Source organism: Barbatula barbatula (genome assembly GCF_947034865.1).
Source record: "Barbatula barbatula genome assembly, chromosome: 21".
NCBI classification, from domain to species: Eukaryota; Metazoa; Chordata; class Actinopteri; order Cypriniformes; family Nemacheilidae; genus Barbatula; species Barbatula barbatula.
The window spans coordinates 20,250,484-20,270,462 of record NC_136784.1 but is presented as its reverse complement, the minus strand read 5'-3'; the positions used below and the strand labels follow the sequence as shown (position 1 = coordinate 20,270,462).

General features: G+C 43.0%; 1 protein-coding gene across 1 annotated transcript; it reads left to right on the top strand.

Moving 5' to 3' along the window:
* The first annotated feature begins 731 nt into the window (after positions 1 to 731).
* LOC306910771 (cAMP-dependent protein kinase inhibitor alpha-like) lies at positions 732 to 11,444 on the top strand. Its single transcript, XM_079485594.1, has 3 exons — positions 732 to 822; positions 9,950 to 10,112; positions 10,198 to 11,444. The coding sequence occupies exons 2-3, from the start codon at positions 9,962 to 9,964 to the stop codon at positions 10,272 to 10,274; spliced, it is 228 nt and encodes a 75-aa protein (XP_079341720.1). The 5' UTR covers positions 732 to 822; positions 9,950 to 9,961; the 3' UTR covers positions 10,275 to 11,444.
* Positions 11,445 to 19,979: the final 8,535 nt, after the last annotated feature.

Below are 19,979 nucleotides of genomic sequence, written 5' to 3'. Positions count from 1 at the left end.
AAGAAGTCAGAATGCATGCCGTAAAATGATAGCTCCACTTTAAGGTCACTCAATATGAACGTCACCACCACCAAGCCTCCGACAACTCTTTCAAACTTGATTAAAAACATATTCCCTGGTTAGTTATTACTTGTTAGCAACTGCCATTTAAAAGACACAATAAAGGTTTATAAAATCACAAGCGGGTTATAACCGGTGTGTTTTATGTCTAAAAAATATTTAGAGGTTTTGTTAACCACAGATCTTATTTTTGGGCGGTTTACCAAAAAACCCATTCAAAAAACCTGCTTCTGGGGTTTGCATACAAAAGTACGTCATCTCTGAACCACTTTATTGCTTGTCAGGTCTCTGGAAGAGTGAGGTCATTAAGACTCGCAAGAGTAGATGCTGTTAACATTGTTTGACAAATCCATCAAAAAACCTTTTTAAATGTTTGCTAATGTTATCATATGAATAATAATGTATTTAAGTTGTATGAACAGAGTATGCATCTTATCAGTATTAAGATCACACTGTTTTAAGATGTTTTTGAGATCTACGATAATGTCAATGGAGGAACTGTTAAAACCAGTTCATTTACCCCCTATATCTCATTTTCAGCTGTTCTTCGATTGGGTGCTGGTTGCTCTTTACTGATCAGGGTGGAGCTCTGTGGGCAATAAACCAATCAGATTTCATTCTGACTTCCCCTTCGAAGTGGTGAAGATGGTATGGTCTGTCACACACACACTGAAGATGCCCTGATACAAACCTGTTCTGTCCGAGAGACACAGCATGGCTAGAGAAGTGAAATTCATCTCGCTTTAGGGCTGCTCATTATTGGTGAGTGAAACTATTCATTCGTTATCCTATAAATATATAATATATAATTGTTTAAATGATTAGTGTTAGTTAATTTGGATGTTGGGTTCAAAATTCTGGTTCAAAATGAGTATATTGTACAGTATATATGAATACTGTCCTCTGAATGAAATTACAATGATAGCAGTTGCAAACAAGTACACACATCAAAACCACAAGGATATACGTATACATTAAGATCAGAAGAATTCTATTTTGATATCAAGTAAACACTAATAATGTTAGATGAAGGGTTTCTTGCGCATTCTTTATGTTACACTGTACTTTTATTCAATCTAATAATGATCACTTGATCTGTGTTTTTAATGTGTTATTTAATGACAATATCTCACCCCATTGCATGAGAACAATGCTCTCATTCTCAAAAATGACTTTAAAAATGAGGAAACGCACTAGTTGAGATATGGATAACTCTTGTATGATTGTGTGAGGAGCAGAATGAGTGATGTTTGATCTGTCAAATCTCATTCACATTTGTCTCAACAACACATGCCACGCTGGGTTTGATGTCAGTAATATCAAACATCAACAGTTCTCATCTCGTAGTGATCATGTTAAATTCTTATGCAAATTTGCTGCAGCTGACAGAAACATTTTGAGGAAATAATGACTGCACCTCCATTCATAGAAATCAAGAAAGAATAAAATAATACAGGTGTGGGATGACATGAATATTCGTTTTTGGGTGAATTAATCCATTAAGCTTTCAAATCTAAACATCTTTCTGGAATGATCTCTTTAAATCTAGTGAGTCACAACAGAGCAAATAAGTAAATATCTCCTAACGTTTTGGTTTGGTGTCGTCTCTAGCCTCTCGGCGGCGGCCGGTGATCTGGACATGCAGCTATCATGCTCTGCAGAAGAGAACAGCGAAGGCATAAACGTGCAATTTTGATTCCCAGCAATGTGGTTATTGTGTAATATGTCTTAGTGTGGTATTATTGGTAATTATTGGTAACACAGTCAGCCAAACACAGTTTCATTGCCTTGTGAGACGCTCAGAGTGTCTGTGTTTACTGTCTCTGCGGTCACCTTGACTAGACATTTAATCGTCTTTAAACCATTCTCTCTCTCCCTTTTTCAGTTGGATATGCTTGTTATTATTGGCCTTTCAGTTATCAGACTTAGAGGGATAGTTCACACAAAAATGAAAATTCTGTCATTACTCACCCTCGGATTATTCCAAACCTGTATACTTGTCTTTGTTCTGCTTAACACAAAAAAAGTATTTGGAAGAATGTCAGTTCCCATAGTAGGGAAGATTATTATGGAAATCAATGGGGGATGAGATATGTTTGGTTGCTGGCACTCTTCCAAAAATCTTTCTTTGAGTCTTCCAATCTCTTTGAGAGAGGCTCAAAAATCGTATACAGTGAACAAGGTTTTTATACAGACACACAAAAAAAATGCAAGAGTCACAATGATGGGTAACGCTTTAGATTACGGCCCGCAATGTACCACACAATTAAACAGGATTTACAGAGTAACTAATTGTAACAGTAATATCCCTCTACACTACATACTTAAAGATAAAGAGAAACAATATGCTACATTTGGAGAATAAAGGGGTAAGAGTAAGGAACATTTTTAAATATATATTTACGAGGGAACCACATACCATATAAACCTCCAAATCAAACCGCTCTAGAAATACTTGATTATAGTATAGTCTCAAAATATCAACATTGATTTTTCACATTTTGCACATCAAAACAAAAAAAACCTCTGTTTTGACTTTAGGGTTTAAAGACAGTCTACGTGCTGAATTTGTGTGGTTTTGCTTGTGCAAAAACTGAACACATAATTTCCCCTTATTTCATGTTGAAAAGAAGAACCCCTTACTTCACTTATTTATGGTTACATTGTGATTACAAAATAAAGTGTATGTTCGCACTTGTAACGGTATCGAGACTCGGAACAAAAGGGATTAAAATTGAAAGTATTTATTGACAAGATGGGATAATGAACACGATAATAATAATACATTTTATTTATAATGCGCTTTTCTAAAACCCAAAGCGCTATATCTATATATAACCTAAACGATATATCTGTGAGACAGTCTACGGAACGTCCGATAATGCAGGGGTAGATGAATGGGAGAGTTTACCAGGAGTTGGTGGAGATGTGGAAGACAATGACCAGATGTTGAACAAGAAGCACTTAGACACGAGAACACTGGAGACACTGCGCAACCGAAGGAGACACAGAGGTTGGATTAGTCCACCTGGTGAGTAGTTTCCACAATGAGAATTGCAAGGATTGAGTCCACTTTCCGAAAGGAGTGTTCGTGGCTGGGTTTTATAGTGAGAGTGAGGTGATTGCGGACGATGATCAGGTGCGCAGGCTTAGGGATCGGGTGATGGGTAATGTGGCAGTGGGGTAGAACATCGTACCATCTTTGAGGATCTGCGGAAGAGCGGGTCGTCAGAGGGATCTGTGGAGACAGGAGACATAATACACAGGTAGATGAAAGGGTTTTAGGAGAAAGACGTGGAATGTGGGGGGAATCCTGTATTGCGCTGGTAGCTTCAGCTCATAGGAGACCTCATTGATACGTCGTAGGATGGGAAAAGGGCCAATTAATCTGGGACTCTGGCTATTTACAGGGAAGTCTCAGGCTAATGTCCCGGGTCAAGAGCCATACCTGCTGTTCGGGTTGGTAGGAGGGTGTAGGTGCTGTGCGGCTATCTGCATTGCGTAGATTGGTTCTGATGTCTTTCTGGAGGTGTTGGTGTGCTGAGTCCCAGACCCTCTCGCTCTCCAGGAACTAATGGCTGACCGAAGAGATCTCTGAGGGTTCACCTGACCAGGGGAATAGAGGCAGTTGGTAGCCGGGTATGCACTGGAATGGAGAAGGTTGGTGGTTAATTGCGGGAGTGAGTTCTGTGCATACACGCCCCAGGCAAGGAACCGGTTCCAGGAGTTTTGGTGGCTATGGCAGAAGGTAGGGAAGTAGTGACCAATATCTTGAATTTTCCTCTCCGTTTGACCCTTGCTCTGCGGATAATACCCAGAGGTCAGGCTTATGGTCACACCTAGGAGTGAGAAGGCTTTTCAGACTCAGGAAATTAACTGCGGTCCTTGGTTGGATACTATATCCTCCGGAATGCAGAAGTTACAGAACACATGATTGAATAGAGCTTCTGCCATTTCGGGGGCGGTAGGTAGACCTTTTTTAGTGGGACCAAACGACAGGCCTTGGAGAATCAATCTACTGCCTCTAGAATACAGGTATGGCCATTGGATACAGGGAGGTCGGTGACAAAGTCTACTCCTAGGTGACCAGGGTCGTCGGGGAACAGAGGTAGCTTTCCAGCAGGGAGGTGGCGTGGAGTCCTGAAGATGGCGCATTCCTGATACCCTCTCACAAACCTTCTGATGTCTTCTGCCATTCCCAGCCACCAGAAGCCATCTAAGCAGCAAGAGGCTACGATTGGCCCCATGATGACCAGTCAAGTATGTGCTAAATGGATAAGCGGAGTTCTTTGGGTATGTGGGACTTAGGTTTGGGTGTGAGGGCACACCGGCAGAGCTGGATCGGAGACACTGGCCGATCAGATCTCTTCCTCCAGAGACAACTGTATTGTACTGACAAACAGATCAGTAGGAATAATTGGGTTGTTTAGTTCTGTGATTTTCTCGGGAGCATGGAGTCATGATAGAGCATCTGCCTTGACATTTTTAGATCCAGGACAGTGAGGAATCTTGAAGTGGAAGCGTGCGAAGAACAGAGCCCACCGGGCTTGTCTGGGGTTGAGTCTCTTGGCTTCTCAGAGATTTCTGTGGTCGGTGAGGACAGTGAATGGGTTGTTAGCTCCTTCCGGCCAGTGTCTCCACTCCTCTAGGGCGAGCTTGATGGCTAATAACTCTTGATTGCCGATGTCATAATTTCGCTCTGCCGTGGAGAGCTTCTTGAAGGCGCATGTGTGGAGTCTGGGAGGGTGCCCCTGCTGCCGAGACAAGACTTCCCCAACTCCGGCAGTGGAAGCATCCACTTCCACAGCGAAGGGTCTCTCCGGATCTGGGTGAACTAGGCGTGGGGAAGACGTGAACGCATTTTGGAGCTTCTTCATGGCGATTGAGGCTGTTGGAGTCCAGGACAGAGACTTGCGTTTGCCTTTCAGCAAATCGGTGAGGGGTGAAGTGATGGAACTGTAACCTTGGATAAATCGACGATAGAAATTGGAAAAACCTTAGAAGCTCTTTGGCGGTAGTGGAAAAGGGCCGGGATAGGATTGCTTCTACCTTCCGGGCTGATGTTGAATGTTACGACCCCAAATATCTAGGGGTATAAGGGGGTAACATTTTTGAGGAAAAAAAAAGGAAAAGATGAGGTTACTCTGTCCTCTGTCCCAGCACAAAAATTCAATTGTCAATTGTTTACAGTCCAAAATCAATAAAAAAGGGGAATGCTTGTAGGGCATTATAAATAGCATAATCAAGGTAAAGAAAGTATAAATAAACAACTGTGGCAGGGTAAGAGAAACTACGGACACAAGGCGGCTGGTGTAAGCAACCCCGGAGGGGAATTTATTGTGCCGTGTAATATCCAATCCGTGCTCGTGCAATGGTGCTCCTTTGTGCTTCAATCGCTTGACTCTGTGGGTGAAAAATAGACAGCATTAGTCTCTTGGCAAACGAGCTTAAAGAGGTGTGTTTGTGAGGGTTTTATGCCCGGCAGCTAATCGGCATCAGGTGTGGGCGATCAGCATTAGTTGCCGGGTCGTTTTCCAGGTGACGCTGATCCTGGATCTGTACCCTCCACCACACAACATAGAACTTCCCTGTCTTCCTCGCTAATCCATAAACATGAGAAAACAAAAGAGTCACAACTATGAACAAACAAAAGTAAAATGGCACCCAACTCCCATCTGCTTCAATAACGAACCAAAACAAGTTCTTAAGCAAAGGAAAGGTGGACGGCACATTAACAATAAACATGTAACAAGTCTGCTCGCACACGTTGGTAGCTCAATAGCTATAGCACCAGTAATCTAAAACTTAAGATCACTGAAAACAACAACAGTAAATGGGTAACTCCGTATTCGACACATTTGCCCACATAAGAGCATAGTCTAATAAACACTGCAAATCCACTCTTTGCCTGGGACAGAGGAGAGCGTAACACCCAGGAGAAGCAATCTCCTCGAAGAACAGATCCCTCGTGCTTAAAAGCAGTATCCTCCACGTGAACGTTGATGAGGAGCACCTGTCCCCAATCAGAGACCTACGAGAGGATAGTGAGCCGGACAAAAGAACAACTACTCCCAGCTGGCAGAACTCACAATATTACACCAACATTTCTCTTTCAAAATAAAAGTAATGACTATCCAATGTATAAACGGAGACGTAACACCCCCACCCATAAATTACAAACTACCACTGTTAGTTGTAACATATTATGAACACACAGATATTTTAAATAAACGATCAACTTTCCAAAAGGGAGACCGGACAGTGTTTGTGGCTGGGTTTTATATTGAGAGTGCGGTGATTGGGGACGATGATAAGGTGTGCAGTCTTAGGGATCGGGTGATTGTGAACACGGGAACGCTATGATAGTTGCATAGCAAACTGAAGGTCATGCATACCACGTTATATTAAAAAAGTTATATAGTAATAGTTATAGTAAAGTAGTTAAATAGTAATATAGTATACATTTTTTTTATTTCCTGACTTCTTAATTGCCCAAACTTTGCACATTGTTCCCCTTTACCTACAGACATGTACTGTAGAGGTACATTATTGTTACAATTAGTTTCGCTGTAAATTCAGTTGAATTATTCAGTATATTTTGCAGGCTGTAATCTAAAGTGTTATCCAATGATGCTAATGGTGTTGTAGGTGGTTGCGTAGGGTTATCATGAGTTATGAAGAATGTATAATAGTCCATCTCATTTTGCTCAAACACTGCAAGGTTAATGTTTCTATTTTGGGTTGAGGGTTTTGAAAAATCCTTAACCCTCCATATGAGCAATAGTAATAGTAAGCCCTAGGGTTGTAAAAATATATTGTGGCACAATACATCACACACTTTTTTATATTAATATGACATCTCCGTCATCCTATTGGTTAGGTTTCCAACAAGTGCTAATGTTTTTATGTGTGTATTTTAACTCTTTTAGGAAGCTTTACATTACACATTATTACCAAGTTATTAAGAGTTTGTGTCTGTCACGTCGCATCACATCCGATAAAGGGCACTTATAGGGTTTAAGTTTTAATTTGTTTAATTTTATTTTGAAATTCAGTTTTTTTATTTTTCAATGACAGACACATTCCATTTTTATGAATTTACAAAAATAATTGTCCTTTAATGAAGTTGCATCTATACCAAAATGTTAACCCAACTTGCAAAAGGTTTTCTCCCTGCAAAGATAAATAAGTACTTGTTCATAGAATTTTCAGTTAAAGGAGTGCTGTATCAATCTGGGACAGCACAAGCAGAATTAGCTTAAAAGTTGTTCTAATCGCGACCAACTGAACGAGACAAAGCTGCCGATGTAAGTAATATTTATCAACGGTCTGAATTGGCATAAATGTACCGTATCTATAGGAGGATAACGTTAGCATACGATAGTGAAGGAAGCTAAGTCAGTCACAGACTGAATGGAACATTCTAAGCCAGTGTTAAACTTTCTCTATATTTATGTAATTTGGCAAATGATTTGCTAACATTTAAAAACATTGTTTTGCTAATGAACAGGGGTGGACACAGCGGTTAGTTTAGTTTTAAATGTCTCAAATTATTCCTTCTTTGGCTGAAAAATATGTCGGGAAATATAATTTCGCTAAACCAATGCCATAGCAGTACTACGCATGTGTGGTGTTGACATGCCGGACGGAAGGGGGTGTGGTGCGTTGTAACTCATTATCATTTAAGGAGACATGCACAGGTTGCTGTGAGTGTTTTTAAGCAAAATATGTTCCAGACATTTCATGAAGACCCTAATAAAACATACCAACTTGTTGAAAGTGCTCATCCGATGAGCCCTTTAATATTTTGTTGTTACTGTCAGTTATCTGTTGTGTATAGAGTTTTGTTAATGAATGATGACTAAAACCATTTTAGATTTTTACCATTGTTGAGGTGTAAGTACACTAGACTGTTTAAACAATTCAATGGTCCGTTTGAGGCAGGATATACGTTCAATTGTAGTAAAAGAGAAATAAATGTGTTTCTGTTTAAATAAAAAATCTATATTCTGCATTTATATATTATGTTCTGTTGTTAATAAATGTTTAAGTTAGGTGGACTCCAGTCACTGTTTGTTGAGGTTATAGGTTGCTTTATTATTTTAAGTTGACTCACTTTATTTTTGTACAGTGTAAAAATTGTTTATGATTATTTTAATTTCAATTTAATTTTGCTCAAAATATTGTGTTAATTTAAAATGGTGTAGTTGAATTTGACCCAATCAAGCATATACCATTACACCCCTGGTAAGCACCGCACTGACTCAGCTCTCCCTATACTTTTCTCATGTGTTATGCATATACACAATCATAAACATGAGCATATACACAGTTATCATGTATTCATTTCAAACTGTTTAGGGGTTTTTAGTGTCATTTCTGAATCTGAATAAGACCATCACTGGCATATCACTAGCTATTAGTATTCCTCACAAACCACTTCTTGAATGTCTCATGATGCATTTAATCAGTCTGAAGGCAGTACAACTGATACAATAAATGTTAATAATTAACACGTAAATACAATATTAAAATGCTGGGTTACTACTAAGTCAATTCACTTTTATTCTCACGTCCAAGGTGTGTACATGAATATTTTAATATCGCCTGGCTTAATTTAACCCAACAAACTACGCTAAAGAATAAGTTGACATATATCCGAAGAAAGACCATTTCTGTGTAAATGAAGAGTTACTTTACCCACCCGCATGAAGATAATGACGTGGTTGTCATGGAAGCAGGAGGCGGTGGGGCATATGCTGTAATGATCTATTAATAGGGAGACAGTAATTAATGATCTTTCAATGCATCACTTTAACATAAAATGATTGTGAAAACATGAATAACTTGAACGTGCGATTTCACATCTGACTGTCTGAAACACACCCATAGTTACACTACACTGATACATAGAACCGCATTACTCATGTCTCTATACTTTATATACATGCAGACGTCTTATCGTGGTTATGTACATTGGATTTAAACAATCCTCCTGTATTAAACGTGAGTGATGTAACACTCCATGTTGGATACAAATGAAACCATCAGAGTTACGATAATCCCATAGACTTACATTTATGGGAAGGCTCAGGCCCTAATAATAGTTATCGTTGTTTATTTAGGTATTTATTTTAATGAAATTATTTACTTTCCAGGCCTTGGAACATGAAAAAGGCACAATGTTACATTGTTGTAAAATAATCTATGTCAAAATGTAATGTCAAAAGTGTTCCTGGGTTCGATATAAAACCACATCCTATATGTGTCATGTTATTGGTCTTTCAGCGAGCGTGTATATTTCCTTTAATGACTGCGCTTTCCATTGAAGAGTACAGTTTGCTTGACCATTTCTTTTATCCAAATACATCAGAACTTTTGTGAAACAGAAAGGTGCTTTGGATGTTAAAGCTACTTTATGGAGCTATTCAGCCAAAAGTGATTTTGATTAATGAACTACTTTTGGAAGTACAGTAACACTGCTCACATGTTGTGTGTTACACGGAGGATGTCTGAGACACGGCCTGCGGTTTTTAAAGAGTTTAAATAGAAGAGCAGCGGGCCGAGGTTTAATAAGAAGATCCAGACAGGAAGCCAGGAAAAGAACAGGATGATCACATGTTTGCGTAGCAGAGGTTATTTTTGACCCATTACCATAGAAACAGCAGTGATGCGATTGTCTCTGCTTAAACTCGAGTGAAAAATGCATCTTGTCCATGATTCGGGCAAACAGACCCAAAATAGACTTCAGACCGTAACATATAGAAAATGAAACGCATAACATTACACATTATTATTAACTCCTCATTAACCATGCGTGTTGGATGTTTGGATCTACACGGGAGTATTTTTACGATCAGCAGTGTTTTATTTCTTCTCTCTGTCTCAGGGCAGGGGTGAGATGACGGAGGTGGAGCCGGTGTTGGACTTTGCGTCGTCAGGTCGGTCGGGTCGACGTAATGCTCTTCCTGACATCCTGGGCTCTCCGGCAGGTGTCAGCCCCTCCGACCTGCCGCTCAAACTCGCTGAGCTCTCCTTCACGGGTCTGGGAGGTTCACTAAAACACTCACAATCCCAAGACACACTTGCATAATGAGTAAGACTTTCATGTGTTGAACTCCTTGTCTGTTTCTGCAGATGGTCCTGGAGGGGCTCAGTCTCCGTCTTCACAGGACGTCCCGCCCCCTGCAGATGGTTCAGATGAGAGATGCTGAAGACTTTCTCCTCCTGCCTCGACGCACACTAAGAACACATACAGTCCCCTGTCTCTCACTTCATATGGACCGCACATTTGTTATGTTTGCGTGTGTAAAGAAAATAATGCGTCTCTAAATTAAGGGACGGGCGTGATAGTTCAGCTGTTGCCTGAAAGAGGCCAGTTCCCTCTCACGGCTTTAAAAGCTGCTGAAAGAGTCTTGTGTGCATGAGTTTATATATGTCATGTGTTTATTGACAGTAAGCAGTGTTGGCGCGTGTCATCTGGAGATATGATGCTGGGGAATCTGGCACTGTCAGTGTTGCTAACACACAGCTTTCTATGTCACCTTCTGCCTCTCGGCAGCTTGAGATGGACGTCTGCTCACAGCTATTATAACATTAGTGCCATCAGAAATGACAGACATGGAGATCTGGATACGAGACTGAACTCGCTGGGAAGAGCAGCAATCCAAACTCTAAAGATGCAATGCGTTTTTTGTAAAATGTAAAAGTATACAATTGGGATGGGATTTGCGTGTTTATAGTTTCGTATATAAATGCTAACTGTCATTTTGCTGTCTCTGTTTACTCGTCACAGTAAATCTTAAAAATGTGCTTTAAAGATGTTGTTAATAACATTGAATTCTGCCCATTTATGCAGAAGCCAAAACGATCAGCTAGCGATGCATTCAGGTTTTTTCCAGCCCTTCAGTGAAATGTGTGATGTGCTTTTAAAGAATGATCACCTGAGAATGAAGGATATTTACCTGTATCTTTTATTAAACCCTAGTCACTATCTGTTGTGACCTGTCTGTACTTCTAACATGAAGAAAATGCACATTACAGTAAGCGAGCAGGTAAAATGCTTTGACTTATCTGTTACAGTTTGAAATGCATTTAAGTGGCTCAGTTTAGAAGGATTCATAGGTTAAAGGATCTGTGAACATCACACTTAAAGCACTGTGTTGTTTTTAACAGGTAACACCACATGTCTATATTACACCCAACCATTGGTTGAAATAAAACCCAGTATTTTTCTTCTTTGCATCACTTTGCCTTTTTATTAAATAAGCCTAGCCTATTTTTTTAATTCCTAGCACTTAAAAAATGCATTGCGTCAATGATACTATCCGAGTGGGTTTGTGAAATTAAAGTTTGATTTGCATTTAATAAAGTTTGTTCAAGGCAGAACAGTTTGAAATTTTCCCTTTTACTTTCAATTTCCGAAATACAGTTGTAAAGAGCAAGGTGGGACGAGAGTGATAATGAGTGTCAGCTTCGCGTTGCACCGGTCTCGTATCTCTCACGGAGGAGCTTCGGGAGCATAAAAGGACGAGCGACAGGAGGGTAGGATGAGAAAGAACCAGGCCTGGATTATATGTGATGTTTTATTATGTTGGTGTGGTCGGCAGTCGGCTGTGAGGGAGTCACCGGCATTTTAAGTTTGTTTTGTTGTTTAATTTATTAAAAGTCTGTTTTATGTTCGCCGGTTCCCGCCTCCTTCCTTCTTTACATGGAACTTTGCTACATTGGTGCCGAAACCAGGGAGGAAGGAGGGACATGCTGTCGGAGAGCCCTCGCTGCTGAGGGGGATTCAGGGGCTGAGGATGTCAGGCAGTGCGGAAGAGTGAAGACCGCGAGTGGATGCCCGAGGCACTGTTGCTGGAGCCAGTGTGCATCAGGCGGGACACCAGCGAACATAAAACAACTTAACAATGACAATAAAATAAACAAACAACAAAACAAAAATTTAATTAGCAGCTATCATGTGTCATGTCATGTGTAATATGTAGTGTTTGTGTGACGGGTATATAGCTCGACTACGCCACCCAATTGAAGAGCTGGGACTCGATTAAATAAGAAATACTTTAACTGCAAGTTATTGTAATTTGGTGGGAGCAACACAACAAATTCACCAAGACAACAAATTCAGTAAAAAAATATATATTTATTATAACTAATTCTATAAAAATAATGCGGTGCCCGCATACTCTCAATCAGACTCTTAAAACCATTAATCAAGTAGAAGCGGGGCATTAAGCAACACGTTCAAGTCCACTGGAAGTCCATAGATACACAGTCCATAAGCAGTCCCTCTCTCGCTCTCAAGTCCGTCTCGCACTAGGCAGCAGCGTATACGCAGCAGGCCACCTGTCAATCACCGCACGCACCAACACAACACTCACACAACAGGAAGAAAGCCGCCAGTATCTCCACAATAGATAAACACAGCATCAACACAGCACTGCACAAAAATTATCAATCGTGCAACAATCAAGTAAGGCACTACAATCCGTGAATAAGTTATAACAGTAAGACTATAGTGGACAGCCCGACGCTCTCCAATTTAGATGAGACCGTGACGTGGATCTTAACTTTGGACGAGCAAGACAGCATAATGTAGTGGCAACGTCACTCACCCATGAACTGGGAGCAGACGAATCTAACTCCCAGTCTCGTTGAACAGCGCTCCTCAAATCACGGGACCAGGAGGGACAAGGCGGGGCTCGAGCAGCACAGCAGAGGACGTCAGCAATCACAGCACAATCGAGGAAGAGACGAAACCCACACAGAGCCGACAGCAGAACCGGCACCTCAGCAAAAGAACTTCAGGCTTCGACACAAGCAGACATTTATCCGGGCGATGATCGCGGTGGCAGCATAAACAATCCAGCAATAACTTTATAGCAGCATAAACAATCGAGCAATAACGTGGGGACAGAGTTGCAACAACAGAGTTCGCGGGGCCACAGACACACGCCACCTCAGTTCCTTCGCTCCTTTAACAGTCTGCGATTTGACGTGGCAATCACCAACAGCTGCCCATCTAATCAGCTGTGGTCCAGGCACCCAGAAGAACACGGGGGCGTTACCACACATTCCAACTCCTGATCAAACAACCACCAACATGATAGCGTGTATAAAATAAAATCACAACAAAAACATAAGATCAAATAAGGAAAGAAAACAAACCAGTGCCAATACACACAAAATAAAATAAACCATAATCTCTCCATATGACATCCCCCCACTCTTTAACGTTGGCAGTCCCTGACAACCCCAAATATACTACACTTCTTCCCTTCAATAGACACTTTGATACCTATGGTTATCAAGGACTAAATGTCTCGATATCTCAATGGGGGCTGTCCCATATTGAAACGGACAGACCTCCTAGGGGCCACATCATTGCCTGGATCGTCGGGAACAGGGGGGTCTACCCATGGTATATACATCAGAGGTTGGGGTTCACAAACAGGAGGCACTGGCAACTCTGGATGTAATGCGAGAGCACCTTGGGGTGGATTGATACAAGGTTTAAGAGAATTCCTATGCAGAACCCTTTCTTTCCCTGTGCGCTCAGATTTAACACGATAGGTTAAACCCTCTTCATTCAGCTGTTCTACCACTACATAAGGCTCTGGATCCCACTTGCCACAAAGCTTACCCTTTCCCTCATCTCGCCTATTCCTTCGCCACACCCGTTCCCCAAGAGCTAAAGGAAGTGACTTGGCCTTACGATCATATTGCCTTTTATACTGTTCTGCAGCCTGGCCCATTGACTTAGCTGCTAAAGAGTATGCATACAACAGGTGTTGGTGGTGTTCCCCCACCCAACTGTCCCAGCTATATCGAGCCTGCTGGTTCTCTACGCCCAGGGCTATATCCACAGGTAATCGGACATGACGTCCAAACATCAGGTACGACGGGGCGTACCCTGTTGAGCTGTGTAATGTGGCATTGTAAGCTTGGACAAGGGCAGGGAGATGTTCAGGCCAGCGCCCTTGCTTTTCATCCTCCAATGTCCGCAGCATGCTCAGGAGGGTCTGGTTAAGTCGCTCACACATGCCATTTCCTTGGGGGTGGTACGGGGTTGTCCTGCTCTTAGAGATGCCATAAAGGCTACATAGTTCGGCCACCAGGTGGGATTCGAAATTTGGGCCTTGGTCCGAATGAAATCTCATCGGGCACCCAAAGGTCTGTATAACTGATTGCCACAGGACCCTAGCAGTGGTCCTCGCCGTCTGATCTCTTGTGGGGATAGCCCAGGCATAGCGACTGAACATATCTGTCATCACCAAAATGTTTTGATATTGGTCATGGGGCCTCCCTAAAGAAAGGAAGTCTAGCTCAATGACCTCAAGGGGGAAGGACACAGCAATGGACTTTAGGGGTGCTTTAGGCACAGCATCAATTTTTCTCATCTGGCAACGAGGACACAGGGAATGGTATTGTTGGACCTGAGTGTGCATACCTGGCCAAAAGAAGTGTCGACGTAGACAACCTATGGTTCTCTCCACGCCCAAATGTCCAACAGCATTATGATGTTTCTCCCACACCTCTCTGCGTTGTTGAGTAGGGCAGACAATCTGGAGGCGAACTTCATGAGTGTTATAGTCCGTAACTCGACGGCACAGAACCCCATTACTCATCACCAGCCTTACCCTCTGACGCAGTAGCTGTTTCACCCCAAGCGGAGCAGCTCGCCACTCTTGTCCCATTGGAAACTTCCCACTTTCCACATACCTCCGCACTTGATCTAAGTCCTTGTCCTCAAACTGTTTGGCTCGCCAGTCATCCATCGACAGCCCTTCGGTTGATTGTACCCTTGCCATAGCTGCCACGTTAGTCACCTCAGCACCTAGAGGGGCTTCGACAGGTACTCTGGAAAGGGCATCTGCATTAGCATTTTCCCTACCCGAACGATACTTCACATGGTAATCAAAGGCAGCTAGTTGGGCTACCCACCTTTGTTCCGTGGCCCCCAGACGGGCAGTCTGCAAGTGGGCTACAGGATTATTATCGGTGTAAACAAGCACTTTAGCCCCCATCAGGTAGTCTTTAAATTTTTCTACTATGGCCCACTTTAAAGCTAGCAATTCCAATTTGAAGGAGCTGTAGTTGGCATCATTCTTCTCACTGGGATGCAGGCTCCTGCTGGCATAGGCCACAACTCGCTCACGCCCATCCTGTAGTTGGGCTAAGACAGCCCCTAGACCAGCATGGCTCGCGTCAGTGTATAACACAAAAGGCTCTGCATAATTGGCATAGGCTAAGATAGGGGCCTCAGTCAAAGCATTTTTTAGACAGTCAAAGGCTTGTTGACACTCATCGGACCAAGAGATCCGACGAGATCCCGTTCTCTTATCTGCAGGGGCTCCAATTAAGAGGGCATTCAAGGGGCGTGCTATTCTTGCAAAGTTGGCAATAAAACGGCGATAATAGCCTGCTAGGCCCAAGAAAGCACGTACCTCTTTGATTGTCGTTGGAGCCGGCCATTCAGTCACAGCAGTAACCTTGGTAGGATCTGGTTTCACTCCTTCTCCAGTGACCACATGGCCCAGGAACCTTACTTCCCTCCGTAAAAGCTGGCACTTCTCTACCTTCAACTTGAGCCCGTGGTGTTGCAGTCGCTCAAAGACAGCCTCTAGATGGCGTAAATGGGAGGAAAAATCAGGGGAATAGACAATGATATCATCCAAATAAACGAGTACAGAGTCAGTAATTTGGTCACTCAAGCATTGCTGCATAAGCCGCTGGAACGTCGCTGGAGCATTGCAGAGGCCAAACGGCATCCTCTGAAACTCGTATAGACCCAGTGGGGTGGTGAAGGCAGTCTTGGGTCGGTCTTGGGGGTCGACTCCGACCTGCCAATAACCACTGGCTAAATCAAGTGTGGTGAACCAGGAGGCTTGAGTCAAGGAGGTTAGGGTCTCCTCTATACGAGGGAGTGGAAAGGCATCTTTATGAGTCAGAGCATTCAATTTACGATAATCAACGCAAAAGCGCCAACTGCAGTCTTTCTTACGGACCATCACGATGGGTGCAGCCCAAGGGCTGGAACTTGGCTGAATAACCTTCTTCTCCAACATATCTGCTAACAGGGCACGCATTTCTTTGTACATCATAGGTGGTAAAGGGCGATATTTTTCTCTTACTGGGGGCGCATTGCTAGTGTGGATTTGGTGCTGCACCGCATCCGTATGCCCAAAGTCCTCTTCATGGAGGGCAAACACCCTGACCCACTTTTGTAGGAGAGCTTTAAAGTCTTGCTTCTGTTGCTCAGTCAAGTCATTTCTGCCTTGTAAATCTCCTAATACCTCGACAGGTGGTTCCACTGATCCTCCATCTCCAGCCTCCACAATATCCACTGCGACAGTTCCATCATCTTGCACCGTCAGGCTTAGATCTGTCTGACCATAAACGTCAGCGCGGTCAACATAGAACACCTTCGCCAGCTTCTGGTAGCGGCCTATAAAGACAGGATAAGAGGTCACATTCTGGATACGAATAGGCAGTCGGCCATGTTTGACGAATGCAACAGTCTTTGCCACAGACAAAGCCCCCAGCTCAGGCAGCGCTTCGATCAGGCCACAGTAGTCCTGCCCCCTCGGGCCCATCCGCACACGCCCCCAGACCACCACCTCGCTTTGGGCTGTAATGTTTAGGCCCCTCCGGCTTGCTGGACGTACAAACCCCATGTACCCATCTCTTCCCCCGACGACAGCTGTCCGTTGGCACACAGCAAATGCACCAGTCAAGGCCTTCCTTGTCCCTTGATCCTGAAACACAGTCTTTAGGCCATCTGGTCGATTAAGTAAGTCATGCCAGCAGGTTGTAATAATATTCATACCAATCAGTAATGGGGCGGTTAGACACTGATCGGCTACGATAACAACCCCCCTTCCTGAAATATTAGCACCTCCTACTTCAAAATCCATCACCGCATAGCCTTGGTAAGGGATGGATAACCCATTGGCCGCTCGAAGTGTCAATTTGTTGGGGGCCACGCCACGTGATAGGGCATCTGCTGGGTAATGCTGGTCAAATACACTCTGTTGCATTAATGTCACTTGCGAGCCAGTGTCAATTAGTCCAATGAGGGACACACCATTTACTTTAACCTCAACCTTGGGGCAGTCACCTACAAATATGGTCCCTTGTCCTACTTCCCCCAGGTTCCCTGCTACTTGGACCTCAGTAGCAGGACAGACTAGTTTAAATCCCCATTGGACTCGGATGGGGGTCTACAGAACCTGGCAATGTGTCCAGTATGGCCACACCGGCGGCATACAGGCTTACCATCTGCAGCCCAGGTGTTAGGTGTGTAGGACTGGTACCTCCTCCTAAGTGGCGGCTGATTGGATTGTGGTGGATATCGTGGTGTATATCGTGCCGGCTCGTCTGCAGCGGGTTGTAACTGTTGAGTAATTTCTTGCCTCAATGTCTGTATCTGTCCTCTCACTTCCTGGAGGAGCTCTCGCCGCAAAGTCTCGGCCCAGTCATCCTTCCTTGTTACGGATTTAGAGGCAGAGGACTCGCCTACAGCTTGCGCCACAATTTCATGTCCAGCCCCGGGCCGCTGTTCACCTTCCAGCAAGAAAATTTCTTCCAATACGGTGTTAAAAGTGGCATCCGGATTACGACGTGCATAGGTCCTGATTGTGCTCCTCAGTTCTGCATTACGGAGTCCCATCAAGAGCTGGTCTAGCAAGTGACATTCATCAAGAGGGCCATCTGGGTCTCGCTTCTTTAATCTACAGAACAGTTCCCGCAACCTGAGCACATAAGATCTTAAACTCTCACTGGGATTTTGTGTGCAGCTAAAAAATTGTAATCTCAAATTTGCCACAGGAACCTGATCTCCATACAGAGTATCTAGATGTCTCAGAATTTTTACTACAGTATCACGATCCGTATCCCCTAAAACACAAACCTCCCGCTTAGCTTCATCTATTAAGGCCCCCAACACTATACTGACTTTTTGCTGCTCATTAAACTCTCGTGTCTGCAACAAACTCTGAATTTGTTCTTTCCACTCACCAAATTTTAAATCACCCCCCACCCCTTTAAATTTAGGAATCCAAGGTGCACCCGCATAAATTGGCATCATCATCATGTTCAAAACAGATACAGAAAAAGAAAAACAATAATTGTAATAAATTATAACAAGTTATGTAATTTGGCTAACCTGTATGTGAAGCTCCAAACCAAACCCTGCCGACTACGCCAAATGTGACGGGTATATAGCTCGACTACGCCACCCAATTGAAGAGCTGGGACTCGATTAAATAAGAAATACTTTAACTGCAAGTTATTGTAATTTGGTGGGAGCAACACAACAAATTCACCAAGACAACAAATTCAGTAAAAAAATATATATTTATTATAACTAATTCTATAAAAATAATGCGGTGCCCGCATACTCTCAATCAGACTCTTAAAACCATTAATCAAGTAGAAGCGGGGCATTAAGCAACACGTTCAAGTCCACTGGAAGTCCATAGATACACAGTCCATAAGCAGTCCCTCTCTCGCTCTCAAGTCCGTCTCGCACTAGGCAGCGACGTATACGCAGCAGGCCACCTGTCAATCACCGCACGCACCAACACAACACTCACACAACAGGAAGAAAGCCGCCAGTATCTCCACAATAGATAAACACAGCATCAACACAGCACTGCACAAAAATTATCAATCGTGCAACAATCAAGTAAGGCACTACAATCCGTGAATAAGTTATAACAGTAAGACTATAGTGGACAGCCCGACGCTCTCCAATTTAGATGAGACCGTGACGTGGATCTTAACTTTGGACGAGCAAGACAGCATAATGTAGTGGCAACGTCACTCACCCATGAACTGGGAGCAGACGAATCTAACTCCCAGTCTCGTTGAACAGCGCTCCTCAAATCACGGGACCAGGAGGGACAAGGCGGGGCTCGAGCAGCACAGCAGAGGACGTCAGCAATCACAGCACAATCGAGGAAGAGACGAAACCCACACAGAGCCGACAGCAGAACCGGCACCTCAGCAAAAGAACTTCAGGCTTCGACACAAGCAGACATTTATCCGGGCGATGATCGCGGTGGCAGCATAAACAATCCAGCAATAACTTTATAGCAGCATAAACAATCGAGCAATAACGTGGGGACAGAGTTGCAACAACAGAGTTCGCGGGGCCACAGACACACGCCACCTCAGTTCCTTCGCTCCTTTAACAGTCTGCGATTTGACGTGGCAATCACCAACAGCTGCCCATCTAATCAGCTGTGGTCCAGGCACCCAGAAGAACACGGGGGCGTTACCACACATTCCAACTCCTGATCAAACAACCACCAACATGATAGCGTGTATAAAATAAAATCACAACAAAAACATAAGATCAAATAAGGAAAGAAAACAAACCAGTGCCAATACACACAAAATAAAATAAACCATAATCTCTCCATATGACATTTGTGTGGCCTTGAAATATTAGCATGTCTATGTAATTATAAATAAATGCTTCTTGAGACACACAGTGTTTCTTTTGGGCATGCATCAAACGAATAGTTTCTGGCTATATATGCATCCATGCATAAGTTTGAGAGGGGTGGAAATGTGACAGACAGGTGAAACAAACCTGCCCCAAAATGACCTCAACCCACTTTAAATAATAATAACAACAAAACTCAACTTTCATTTAAATAGCGATTTTACCATTTTCATTGTTACAAAGTAGCCATAAGCAACGGGTAATGTAGGAAACAGCAGAGAATTGTACATAATCATTTGCATGGATGTTCCAAAGCATTTGCAACTTGTTCAAAGAAATGAGAAACTGCTTTTTTGATGTGCACAAGTGACACAATGATGTGAGGATTGAACAGGTAGATTTGAGAATTTCAATTCTGATCTGAGAAATGTACCAAAGCGACTTAGAAAAACTGTATTTAAAG